The sequence below is a fragment of the Halyomorpha halys genome, unplaced genomic scaffold (genome assembly GCF_000696795.3).
Source record: "Halyomorpha halys isolate HHAL.00 unplaced genomic scaffold, Hhal_1.1 Scaffold1049.1, whole genome shotgun sequence".
Taxonomy (NCBI): Eukaryota; Metazoa; Arthropoda; class Insecta; order Hemiptera; family Pentatomidae; genus Halyomorpha; species Halyomorpha halys.
The window spans coordinates 180,595-195,026 of record NW_027106174.1 but is presented as its reverse complement, the minus strand read 5'-3'; the positions used below and the strand labels follow the sequence as shown (position 1 = coordinate 195,026).

The 14,432-nt window shown below is 30.9% G+C and overlaps 1 protein-coding gene across 1 annotated transcript in view; it reads left to right on the top strand.

Annotated features, from left to right (window-relative positions):
* nAChRalpha2 (nicotinic acetylcholine receptor alpha2) overlaps positions 1 to 14,432 on the top strand; it is a 171,280-nt gene that overhangs the window by 51,948 nt on the left and 104,900 nt on the right. Inside the window, exon 2 of the mRNA XM_014432358.2 lies at positions 11,420 to 11,464. Coding sequence (XP_014287844.1) covers positions 11,420 to 11,464 — 45 coding nt within the window. The remainder of the gene's footprint in view (positions 1 to 11,419; positions 11,465 to 14,432) is intronic.

The window sequence follows — 14,432 nt, the reverse complement described above, 5'->3', positions numbered from 1 at the left end:
ATATTACTTTTTATAAATGTTACATTTTACATATACATATTACTTATTTATTATCTTTATTTTAATGTATGCATTAATTACATCCTTTAGATAATTGTCGAATTATTTAGATTTATGTGCAAAAATACGGTAGATTTTAATCGAACGACCCTGATTTAGACTAATAATTATTATGTAATTATTTATGTAAAACATTAATAATTTAGTTCATTAGATTTTATCAGATTTAACCAGAATAATTTTTAAATCTTAGAAATTTTTTGATTATTTTTAACATATTTTAATATAACTACCATATGACTGAAATACACATGTATATGTAATACATATAGGACTAGACAGAGACAGTTTGTAGAAGACAAACTCTACAAACTGGTCCATGGGTCTCCAACCCCCCCCCCTGTATTGACCCCGACAGTAGCCGAGAAGTCACGGATCCTTCCGAAATTTAAGCAAAGGCTCTTAAACTGAATCAGGGACAATCAGCCCCTTATCAAACGAAATTGCCTCGTAAAGCTGATCTAGATTTGTCACACTGGATGTATTACGTTAAGTGGCTCTTGTACTGTAGCTCTCACTCTTGTCTCTTATGCACTAAGGGTTCTTCTTAATCAGGCTGATTTTTGTTTTCTTAAAATATTTGCAAAACTTTTTTAAAAACTTATCAATGTGAATAACATCGTAATAGTATTTTATAAGAACCCGAGTTATATCATCAGTTTAAAATAGATATTCCAGTATCTCAAAGATCTAGAATATTTTTTAATATGTATCAATTACTTATACTATGGTATAAAATAATAGAATAAATAAAAAAACCTTTCATTAAAATTTATTGACTATGAAGTATACCTTGGCTACCTTAAGAATCGCAATGTATGCTCCTTGGATTGAAAGACATATCCAATCGTATCGAAAATACCAAATGGAATCAATTGAGGATTACGTCAAAAGAAGATTCATGAAGTTCTGCTCCCAGTTACTGACAGTTAAAGGAGCAGTGACCAACAACTTGGGAAACCAAACCAGAACCCGAAGACTGCTATATTTACCAATCCTGTCTTCTATTTTATTTATTATTATTTTATTTTTTCTCATCGTCCATTTTTTCAAATTAACTTTTTTTTGTTCTTTTTTTCTCATTAGAGGGCAATTTTTTTTTTTAGGTCTAAGAATATTGTTATTTTTTATTAGCTTTAAATTTCTCTCTTATTAAAAATTATTATTTTTATCTATTTATTTTATATTATTTTTTATTTATAACGTTGTACATAGTTATATGTATCTTTTTATGAGACTATACCCCCTATAAACTAACTGTTAAAAAAAATATGTAATGTTATATCAACCATGTAAGGCCACCAGGCCAATCTGGTATTAAATAAAAAATATATCCTGGCTGAAATAACACAACTATCATTTTCATAATAGGTTAATGCATCATGAGATTATTAACATATCTTTTATTAATTTCTTAGTAACAGTAGGTAAGTAATTTAAAACACAAGTTTCTTATGATTTTTTTTTTTCAACTTTATTTTTCTCCAACAGCGATTACCAAGGAGACCTTAACGACAGAATAGATGACAAAATGAAAAATATTTCGAAATAAAATAAATGTTATTCAATTTTATTAACCATACAAATCTATAAATTAAACATATTTAAAATAATGTTCATTGAAATTTAAAACATGAAAATTAGTACCACTAAAACCCATAAAGGTTTAGGGGTTCAGTACTTTGTATATTACTGTTATTTATACCTAATAATGTTAATTAGAATTTTTAATAAAAATAATTAATATACTTGATACAAAGTAAAGACGAAATGTATGGAGTACTATTGATAATTGATTAAAATAAAGAATGGAACTATTTTTTGATGATACTGATTGATAGATATGTATATTTTTAAAAATAAATTAACTTGTGCATTATAGTCTGGGTTACAACAAAAAATTAAACTTAGATACCGTAAAGTTGGGAGTCAATGGTGTAGTCGTTTTTCAAGTCTGAAACGTTCTGGGGGGCTTGAAAAAGAACCAGACAAGTGCTGGAGGTTTTCATGAGTTCGCGTAGTCATTTCTTTTTCCTTCTTCTTCTTGTGGAATTTTTTGCCCTAACATCACAATAACACAACAATCAACATAATCTTCAAAAATTCTGTTGCCGAGTCCTCGTGGATCGTGGAGTCTTCTGGGTAATTTTTCGTTGTTAATAATATTATTCTGTTAGTTAAGTTAGTCTCGATTATAGATTACTGAAAATGTTATTCCATGATTCTACATTAATTAAATACAAAAAAATTTCGATTGACGGGGGGGGGGGGGTTGTCTTTGGAATTTAGTATTATTATTATTCTTTAGAGTTATTATATACAGCTTGTGAGATGTGTACCATTTTTACGTGTGGCAGAATTATGGTAGAAACATATTTACTCAAATTGACCATGTTTTCACTCTTTTTACTAGACAGTAGTATAAGAAATGTCACGTGTCTAGAAAAAGAGATTAAGAGTTTCCTACAGGAATTATATTGAACAAAAGATACTTCAACACTCAAGAGTCGAAGCTGCTCAAGTAAGTACAAGAAAAAAGGGAATGAATATGGTCCTGGGGATGATATCTTCTTTAAGATATTCCTGGAGTAAGCTCTACATTTTTTTATAGTTCCTGGAGTAGGAGCAAAATTGTGTTTCTGGATTACGGCCCACATTGAAAAATAAATATTTTTATGTATAAACTTTTTTTTAATTTCTTGAGACTGGTATTATTTTTTTAAAAATAAATCAATTGATATCCAACTCCTACCATCTTTTGATTTCCAATTTGATGTCGTTCCTGACTCATCGTCCGTTTTAAAAACAATATCTACAACCAATATAACTAATCGCGATTAGAGTTCGCACTGTTTTGGCATTATTTATTATAGGGGTATTATAGGAGTATTCATTACCTCACCAATGTGCAGGTACCGATCTCGGGAAAACATAGGAGACAAACAGGGTATGTCATTTGTATAGTTATTTTTAAGGAAATAATGATAATTGAGTGAATTAAATCTAAAAACTAGGTTTAAACTTTTTTTTTTTTTTTCGGCCAAGACTCCCATTGGAGTCCTTTACTGCCTAACCATGGTTGGGGGTCAAAAAAACTCTTCATTTTGTGGGACCGCCATTCAATGAAAAAAGTCAACGTCCCAGGTCGGATTCGAACCGGCACCGCCAATAGACATCATATTGGTAAGATTGTGTCTTAACCACTGAGCTATGGGCGGCCCGAGGTTTAAACTTAATTTATTTTTATAGATAGCGATTATTATATACATATGACGATTATTTGATAATTATATGATAATATAATTTAGATTTTTTTTTTTGCTATCACTCTATTATTAACTAGTACTATGAGAAAAGTGTTGAATGGTAATGCTCACATATGTTAATAATATTATCAGTAAGATAAATCGTGTTAATTATAATATATAAGATGTTTTTAATTTTAAAAAAAGAAAAGAAAAGAAGATTTTTATACTGATAAAAATGGAATATATGGAATAATGTTAAAATTGTTGATAATTTATTGTGTTTTTTTTAGAAGTTGATTTAAAAATGGACAGTGAGCCCGAAACGTCAAAATGATATTAAAACGATAGCAAGAGTTTTATGGGTATTTTTATTTCCTATAAATTGTTGAGATGTAACCCTTAGAGAGAAAAAAAAAAACTCTTTTATAAAAAAAGATAACGTATCTTTCTAAGGAAATACTAAATGTAGCTGATCCACATTTTATAGATTTAAGTATAGATTTAATAAAATATATCCCAGTTATAAAATCGATTTTAACGAAGTTTCGGTAACTAAGTAGTTAATGATGTGTGTAATCTGCTCCCAAAAACTGCCTATTCAGATACTTTACTCTTTTTCCAAACTAACTCTTTAAGTCATTGACCATCGATTTCAAATCGATCTTCCGAAAAATTATTTTTATTGGTAAAGCAATAAAATGTGTAATTTAAATGATTACTGCCGAGTCTCTCTCTAAAAAAATGTATATCATAAGGATGTATAATTGAGGATCACGTTAGAAGGAGGAAGCCTGTTGAAGTTAGTTGGGAGTTGTGACACCTATCCTGTCCAAAGTTACCCTTCGTATCTTTTGAATACCGGTAGGAGTCACATAAGGCCAGAAAGTTAGTTCGAGTTAGGGGCGAAGTTAGGTGTTAAATACAAGGTAACCAAAAGAACAAAACAGGCATTTCAATAGGTATTTAGTTACAATTAAATATTTTAATTTACCTATTTATATTTGATATGATAGATTTGATTAGAAAACTATAGAGCTATAATTTCAAAACTGGTGAAAATAATTTAATAAAACTTGGATGTTCCTCTTAGGTGCCAGGAAGCTTTACGGAAACTACTTTGGTGTCAAATTTTATTAGATTATGAGATAATGAGGTAAAAAAAGTATTAGAAATGTGTTGATTTGACATGAAATCAATCATGAACGAAAATAAAAAGCTTATATCTATTTGAGCGAGAGTGGCTGCTGAGGTCTTAAATCATTTCCACTTTTTATAAAGTATAATTGCTCTATTTAATTAATAATACATAAATAATACATACATAAGTAAGAATATATACATAATTATAAATATTTTTAAGTTCAATTATTTTGTCAATCGGACTTCTTTAAAGGCCCTACTTTTAATTTTTTTAATTCAAATTTGTTTTGTATTTTGATTTTACGAAGCTTCAGCTCCTCCTTCCCAGCTTACTTTTCAAATTCAAATCGCCCCCTATCCAACACAAGGTGGTCTGCTAATACCTCTTCTTCTTTTTTTCTCCGTTGTATTATTAAAGTTATCCATTGTGATTTAATAACAGGGGTATGAAATAATAACTAGCTCAAACATGAAAGAACTAACCTGACACAACAAACAAAAATGGTGGCGAGCTCAACTGGTCTATTGTGTGACGTCATTTTCCTTTTAAAAAAACCAAGTAACAGACTCTCAGCCATGTTACATGTTATTTCGTTTTACCACGGCAAAAGAAGGCAATTTTTTTCCATTTAACATGAGTTTTTCCATTTAACACGCTTTAACATGTTAGATAGAAAAAGTTGTGTTAAATGGAAGAATATTTCCTTCTTTTACCATGTTAAAACGATATAACACAGTAGGGGTATTCATGATGAGGTAAATGTAAAATGATTTACCATATTAAAGGTTATAGGTAGTATTGTGAGCAGCCCTATTTAAAGTCATGTTAAATGCATTAGAGATCCTAGTGGATTTTTTGAGCAACTGGTTTTATTACCTTTCCTTCCACAATTTCATGTCATTGTTTCAAAACTTCTATGTTTTGATTCATTATTATTATTGTCATCCATTCCTTTATTAGTTATAAAATCATCCAAAACAATACTAACACAATCAAAACAAAAAATATGAGTAAGTAATCTAATACAACAAATAAAACGGTGACGAGTTCAGCTGGTCTGTTGCATGACGTCATTCTCCATTTAACAGACTCTTAACCATGTTATATGTTATATCGTTTTAATATGACAAAGGAAGGAATTATTTCTCCATTTAACATGAGTTTTTTCCATTTAACACGCTTTAACATGTTAAACTAAAGATCATGAATACCCTATTACATGGTCGAGAGTCTGTTCCTTTGTCTGTTAAATGGAGAATGACGTCACGCAACAGACCAGCTGGGCTCGTCACAATTTTGTTTGTTGCTGTGTAAGGTTAATTTCTCGTGCCTTGTATTAGTATTGTTTTGGATATTTTTAAATCTAATAAAACAATCCATGACAATTATAATAATGTACTGACAGTTGCCAATCAGCACATCTTGATTCTCTTCCTCACAAGTTATAAGATTAAAAAAAGACACTCAGTAGTGAAAATTTCACTTTTCACTCAATTTAGGCATGTTGTAATCAATTACTTTAATCAAAACTTAGAACATGAAGTAAACAATAACATGAAGTTTTGTAAGAAAAGTTTATAAAACAAGTTGCCCATAAAATCCGCTAGGAGCTCTAATGCATTTAACATGACTTTGAATAGGGCTGCTCACAATCTTATACTTATAACATTTAATATGGTAAAACATTTTACATTTAGCACATCACGAATACCCCTAATAAAGTAATATATATCATTTAAATATGGCTTTTCTGTTTCAACCGAGTTCAAGCCTGCATACAAAGAAAATGTTAAGTGGAGAAATTTTTCACGATTACTTTGTTCCAATGATTATTTTGATCTAGTATTGATACGATTGATCTTCCTACGTAGCGACGAATTACCCAATTTAAGTGTAAAACCGTGGATACATGATAGTTTGTAACTCCGAAGGAAAGACATCCTTCACTTCTTTGGAAACTGTCACAAGTATTGTGAAATTAAAATAAAACGTTTGGGAAACGGACCTTTCCATAACAATTATTCAGTTTATTAAAAGGCTTTAATTGGAGAGCTATTAGAAAAAAAACATAGTAATATATTTCATAAAATTATATTTGTTTTATTTGTTTACAACTTTCTCTTTAAATATAATTTTCATTAATTTGCAGTCATTGCGTTAAATTGACGAGAATTTAATGTCCATATTCTACTTTATACCTCTCTGCATACGTTAGGTAAATATTTATTTTTTAAAAATAAAAATAGGATGCAAAAAAAAAGAGGGAGGAGGAAAAAGAGGTAAAAAATAGGGGGATTAAAGGCCAGGATCAGTTTATTTAACAAGCAGCCCCCGGCAGATCCAATTATAAAGATTCGTGGCTAGGAAGAATAAAAATGTGGCAAAAACCTCGGACAACTTTTTCAAGCCTCATTTTCACTTGTCGGCAAAATGCTGAGCCGGAATTAAGCCCGGGTGGTTTTCTAACGACCCCCTATTCCCTTGGCAAATACCAACCCTTATCCATAGCAGATTTTTCAATTCCAGTGTCATGAATGGTACCGTTAGTTTTGGACTAAAAATGTTGGATGATTATGTGTCTTCCCGAAATGACTGGTACTGTAAAAAAAAATAAATAAATAAAATCTTTAACAAGTACATAGGCTGGCATTCTCTAAGCTTTTATCTTTTCTTATACAAATACATGATCCAGCAATGCTAAAGTTTTTTTTTAATTTTTAACTTATTTATTTAATTTTAAATAAAAATTATAAACCATAACTGAATATGAAGGAGATGGATGTGGTCAAAAAGGAATTAAAATATTTTTCAACTATTTATTTGCTAACGTTTCGTCCCACTTTGAATAACTTAATCAGGGCTAAAAAAGATAGAAAACAACTAAAAATGCAATTACAATGTATGATAACGAACTAAGGTGGGCTTAAAAATGATGTAAATATAAGCGAAAAGTTATATAAAAATAAACAAAAAGGAAATAATATTAAGACGGACTGCAACAGATATATATAAAGAAATAAATTATATATGAGAAGAGGATGGTTGGAGGGTGCGGTCAAAATATAACACTAATAAGTTTAAATAACTTATTTAACAGTGCCAACGTTTAGGCCGGAATTTCTAGCCTTCATTAGAACTAAAAACAAAGAATAAAATAAAAACCAATGAATACAAAAAAATAAAATAAAATATAAACAGAATGACTTAATAATTGTATTGAATGAAATTAATAAAATTAAAGTGAATAAAAAATACTTAAACGATATATAGCATGTATTTTTTTCGGTAGTTCTCAGTAAGAGTACTGAAAAATTAAAGTGAATAAAAAATTGAAAATAAAATGTGTATATAATTGAATAAGTAAGTAAAAATAACATAATTAAGGAAATAAAATAAAAATTTGAAGTTATATAATGCAAAAAAATGTATATATATTAGTTTATTAATAATTTAAAAATTAAAATTATAGAAAGAAAAAATACAATTGAGAGAAAGAAAATATATGTGACTAATGAAATAGGATACGTAATAACACGTAAAAATGGAAAAGTTGATATGACAGAAATATAAAACAAAAATTGTACACACTCAGAGGCGGAAATAAGATAAAAATAAATAAAAGTTAAAAGCAAAAATAATTTAAAAAATTAATAGTAAGAAATAAATTAAGAACAGACCAAAACCGGGGACATGAGATAGAGTGGGGGGAGATGACAGTTAAAGCAGTTACATATAAGTGAAATAAAAGAAAAAGATAATAAAATATCAAAATATGAAGATGAAGAAGTATGATACTATTACTAATTATGATAATTATTCTAGGAAACATAAATAGAAATGCGTAATTCATTAATTAATTAATATATATATGTTATATACGGATTCATAGTACAGTTAAGATAATATAATGAAGACAATATAGTAAATATGATGAAGAATTGAAACGATAGATACAATAAAGAAATATAAATGAATAAAATATTGTTAAGAAAAAAAATATACAGGTAAAATGTTAGGTGACGATTGTTAAACATAATAAGTAAAGTTAAGTAACAAAGTAAAGATATTAAAATTAAAATTAAAATCTGTACCATTACAACCCATGAAGGGTGCAATGCATTGTAAGGAAGCACTGCAACTTGACCAAGCGTTGTGCAAGGAAGTGATTTAGTCAGAATCATGCTCGACTGCCAAATTGTTTCCCAATTAAAGGTACCCACTTTATGAGGCTGGGGGTCCCCCCTGCCTGGGTGGGCTCCAGAACCCCCAGGGTTTACTCACGGCTACAGTGTAACAGAAAATAATTATCTGCCCAGCCGGATTCGAACCCGAGTACTTATAGTTGTGGCATTGTGCCTTACCATAGTGCCACCGCACTTCCCAACAAAGTAAAGATAATAAAATATAAAGTATTGAAATGAGTAAAACAATGAACGTTTTCTGATGTTCCTCAAGGTAGCATAATCGGTCCCATCCTCTGCCCAATCTTTAAAGTCAACATAATAACCCGGCCAAACTTTGCCCTCTCCAAGTATGCCGATAACACATGTGGGCTCTCAGTGAATAAATAACTGTTATTCGCATCTAAAACTCTCCAATCTCATATCCCAACCCTTAAAGAATGATATCAAAACTAGAGAACATATCCAGGGTATCCTTTAATAATATCCCCCTTATTCTGTCAAATAGATCCGCTACCTAGGACTACAACTGTACAAACTATTTGAAATCCTCATATAAAACTGAAATGACAAGAAACATTCGATTCCAACTGTTACAACATGTACTACACAACGGTCTAATCTTTCAATAAATTACATAACTATAATAAGGGTTATTTGGACTAACGGAATTGAGCTTTTAGGATCCACTAAGTCATCGAATTCTTCTCTTATATAATCAAAACTCCCTCTTGAAACTCTTCTTTTTCCTTACTTTATCACGAATAATATAACCCAAAATGAACCGATTTAGCTAAAACTAGACATCAATCCTTTCCTAATCACCCAAACTCACTAGTTTCTAATTTTGCTTCTTCTTCATTACCTGATACTCCTCCGAGGCGTCTGATTAGAAGGCCTCTAGATCTTATAACGTAGAAATGTCATTGGAGTACGTCGCATAGATAGTTCATTCACAAATCTTGCATGTCATTGTAGTTCATCGTATTTGCTTTAGTTTAAATATATTTGTAATTTCAAGAAATAAATTAATAAAATATTTTAAGTATCTCAAATTTATTAAAAAAAAAAAGTCCCAAATGTCCTTTGAGAGTGAGTAGAGAAGGTTATAAGACAAGCTCTATCAAATTAGCAGAGACCTGCCCGTTAATGCCTCTCCTCGAGCGGGCATTAATTACACTAGCACTATACCTCGCTTCCTCGGGGCATTAGGACCAGGTGCTATCTAACAGTGACGCATCACCATTAGAATCAGGCTCTGTTTAGTCAACCTTACTAATAATATTTGTATTTTATGATTACTGCTAGTAATTAAGGGGAGGTTGTTCCTTCAATGGGCAGAGATGTGGGCCACTAAAATAATTTTGTACAGTGCCACTAATTTTAGGAGTGAAAGATTTTTCCTAGATGATGACAGAAAGGAATATGGTCTGGGTGCGGTAAAAAAAAACTCAAATAGTAGAAATATACTATTTTAATGAGCCAACGTTTCGCCCCACGTTCCAGGGCTTCTTCAGGGCTATTTTGACGGCAGTCAAAACAAAAAAAACTTGATTTTTTTTTGTTTTGACTGCCGTCAAAATAGCCCTGCAACGTGGGGCGAAACGTTGGCTCATTAAAATATTATATTTCTACTATTTGAGTTTTTTTTTACCGCACCCGGACCATATTCCTTTCATCTTTACACACGGTCAATCAATAATCTTCCAGTAAAATTAAATAAATGGTAATTTTTAAATAAAAGGTCATTAGCTTTACCAAGCCCCGTCAGTTGTGTAAATTGTACTCACCTGGCATTTTCCCTTTCTAGCCAATCTTGTGAGAGAAATAAGATTAAAAGGGTGGCCTTCGTTTATAACTTAAGAGTTAGGAATAAGCTACAGAGGAATGTGGAAAAAAAAAAAATATGTTTCATAGAATTTTGTTAGAACGGGAGACATGCAGAGTACAATCCCTCGTAGGGTTTCATCTCTGGGGATGTTAGGACATCACCTGCTACTCCCCTGGGGTGTCCTATGTGAAGTATATAACAGCAGGGCCATGTGCTTATAAATATTTTATTAGGCTCAGGCGTTTGGCAAAAAAGTATATTTTTCTATTAATGTAAACTTGTTTATAATCCCGTTTTATTGATTATAAATCAATTCTATTAATGTAAACTTGTTTATAATCAATAAAACGGCAAATGTTTTAGGTGATATCAACTGAACGAATGAATGAAATTTGTTTACATTAAGCGCGCTTAGACAATAGAAAAATATTTATCTGTCAAGGTTTTTGACTAAAACACAAAAAGAATAAAACTTTAAAAAAAACATAACTTACATGTTAAATTTAAGACATAAATATGGTGTTAATGTGAAAATAAACATAACAGCAATATTCAACTTGTGACGAACTGTGGTATACCAATGATCCTTTACTCTTTCCAGTATAGCCCGCGGCACACAGGTGCTCGTAATCATAATTTGAACCACTGATAATTTATAAACAAAATGGAATCATAAGATATCATTATAATTTTTTATTATTAATCAATGTTACAAAATTTGCACTTTCAGAATCTGTCAGGTTAACAATTGATATACAACATATACTTACTATCTAAAATTTAGAATGAATGCAATAAATGATATATAAAATACACATTTTATATAATATATTTTTGATATATTTCTGTATTACGAGAACGGTCCGGTGGGTCTTATACGGTTACATTTTATATTTTTTAAATAAAAAATATTTTTGATAAAATGAGTAACTCAACTTTTCTTTTCTTATTTTTTCAGAACTTGAAGGATCAGATATTAACTACAAATGTGTGGCTAGAACATGTAAGTATTACATAAACATATTATTATGTAGGCATTGTTATATGATAACTTACATTAATAACTAATTACATTTTAATTATTCTTCTTATTAAAAATAAATATCCTATTGAATTTTTAATGATTGATTATTGATTTTTTTTATTGTTTAAATTTACAACTGTATGTACATAAAAATAAATATGGTAAATGTGTTGTTAGATTACAATAGTATGATATAGACACGTAGATAAATTATCTATTCGTTGCACTTTAATATCTCTAAATTAGAAGATTTTGAATTCCTCTCATATCCAATCCTTACAATCCAAAATCCTCAATGTTCCTTACTTTGTCATAAATAAAGATATTAATGTTCCATCTGTAACCGATCTAGCTCGAACCAGATATCAATCTTTCTATTATAAACTTTCTAACCACTCAAATCAAATCCCCTAGTTTCTTACCATGCTTCCTCTTACATTCTTGACAATCCCCCGAGGTGTCTAAAAAGACTATGGTCACGAAATCTTCTAATTTAGAGATATTAAAGACCATAGTCTTTTTAGACACCTCGGGGGATTGTCAAGAATGTAAGAGGAAGCATGGTTAGAAAGTAAGGAACATTGAGGATTTTATAAAGGATTTTGGATTGTAAGGATTGGATATGAGAGGAATTCAAAGGTTTAGTGGAGCCCCAAAGCTCAACTGTCTATGTTCAGGTAGGCCTTACTGTAGTCGTATAGATCAATCTTTTGTAATTGATTGGAAGTTTATACCGTTCAGTAAGAGCTGTAATTGTCGTAATCGACGTGCAGTTTGCTGTTTTTCAGTCTTGTGTGAGGATTGTAAGTTAGTCATATGTCCAGATGTAGTCCATGGTAACGGACCTATTCTACAGGGGTAGGAGCAACATTATTAAAGGATACAATAGGGCAATCGGTAAGTTTATGACGAAGGGTAAAGTTGATTTGATGAGATTCTTGGGATTTATTTTAATCCTCTAATTTCGAAGATTGTGTTGGGTTGGAGAGTTTGGGATGCAATTTAAAGGGTTATTATTAACTGCGAGCACGTATGTGTCATCAGCATACGTGAAAGGAGAGTGTTAGGATTGGTTGGGATGTCAGCTGTATAGACTGTTATTGTCTGTTCATGAGGATGGAATCGAGGACTCTACCTTGAGAGAATAGGGGTGAATAGGAACTATTATGGTTTATTTTAAATAATCTGTCTGTAAGATAGGAACGGATTATGAGAAATTATGTAGAAAGTAGGAATTTACAGAGTTTGTAATGTTGTCCCGGGTAGCTAGACTTGATCAAAAACATGTTCTACATGGAAAAAGACATCCGTGCAGTACATTCCAGGCTCCACAGAGTATTTCGTAATCAAGTTGGATAAATTTTGAGTTCAGTTTTTCTGTAGTCCATACCTATAAACCTAGTTTAAGTATATCTTGCCTCCAGGTTATGACAAAATATGAATCAAAAATAAGTAAATAAATGTACAATATTTTTATATATTTTTTTAAATTTATTTATTGTTATTTACAACTGTACATTATAATGCATTTAGTAAATTTGATGTCAGTTAAATTGAAGTGTTATTGGCGTGTAGAGAAACTACCCATTGGTAGCACTCTAATGATGTTTTACATTGGCAGGTCTCGTGGCCATCTTCTTTTCAGGCGCCTCAGAGGATTGTCAGAAATGGAAGAGGTAGCAAGATTAGAAACTAGTGGGCTTGGGTGGTTATGGAGTTTCTAATGGAAGGAGTGATATCTGGTTCGGGTTAGATCGGTTACAAATGGAACATTGAGGTCTTTGCGGATGATTTTATTTGTGACAAAGTAGGGACCATTGAGGATTTTACGAAGAATTTTGGATTGCAATGATTGGATACGAGAGGAATTCGAAGGTTAAGTGGAGCCCCAAAGCTCAACCCCATATGTCACTCCGTATCCAGATTGGCCTTATTACAGTCATATAGATTATTCTTTTGTAATTAATTGTAGGTTTAGACCGTTTGTCCAGTAAGTGCTGTAAAAGTCGAAATCGATGTGCAGTTTCCTGTCTTTGCAGGCTTGTGTGAGGATTCCAGGTTAGTTGTTTGTCCAGATGTAGTCTAAGGTAGCGGATCTGTTCGACAGGGGTAAGATCAACATGATTAAAGGAGACTGTAGAGCAGTGTTTATAAAATTTAAACTAAATACAATTCTTTTTAAATAACTAATTATTCAAAAATTCAATCAGAACAACGTTTACAAAAAGCTACATTGCTTATATTACACTATAACTTGTGATAATGTGGATAGTAATTATGTTGAATACCTAACAGAATCATTAAATAAAAAAAACAATGATTAAAGCTAGTAATCTTGTTTTTATTCAACCAATGAGTAAGGACAATTGTTTACAGCACCATAATAATTTCCAGTATGAGGCTTTCACTAAATAAGTGATCAGCTACTTAGATGCTGGAACATGTGTTCCACTATTTGGAGTAGTGCCAAAGTGAAATTGGTGGAGGGCCAAAATCTTCGAATCAGGACAAGTGAAGATTCCTAAAATTCACTCCTAAAGATTTTCTGACGAAAAACTTAAAATTCTCAATCATACGAAATGAAATTTTTAAGAGCTTATACAAGCCATAGGGAGTAGTGTAATTTAGTGATTAAGGCACTGTGTTGACATGTCCCGGGCCCGCATTCGAAATCTGAAATGGCAGATAATTATTTATTATAATAAAGAGTTAATTGTTGACCGTGGATTATTGACATGGAGAAGATGAATAGGAGGTCGGTTCGTTAAGAACTTATTTAAGTAATAAAAGAGCTTACTTATAAGTGTAAACGTTTCGGCAAGAATTTCAGGCTTCATCAAGGCAAGTAACAAAAAACAAGATAACAACTATAATGATTAAATGAAAGTACAAAATAACAAGAAACAAGATAACAGAAGATATAGGCAGTTATTAATTATTTAAAATT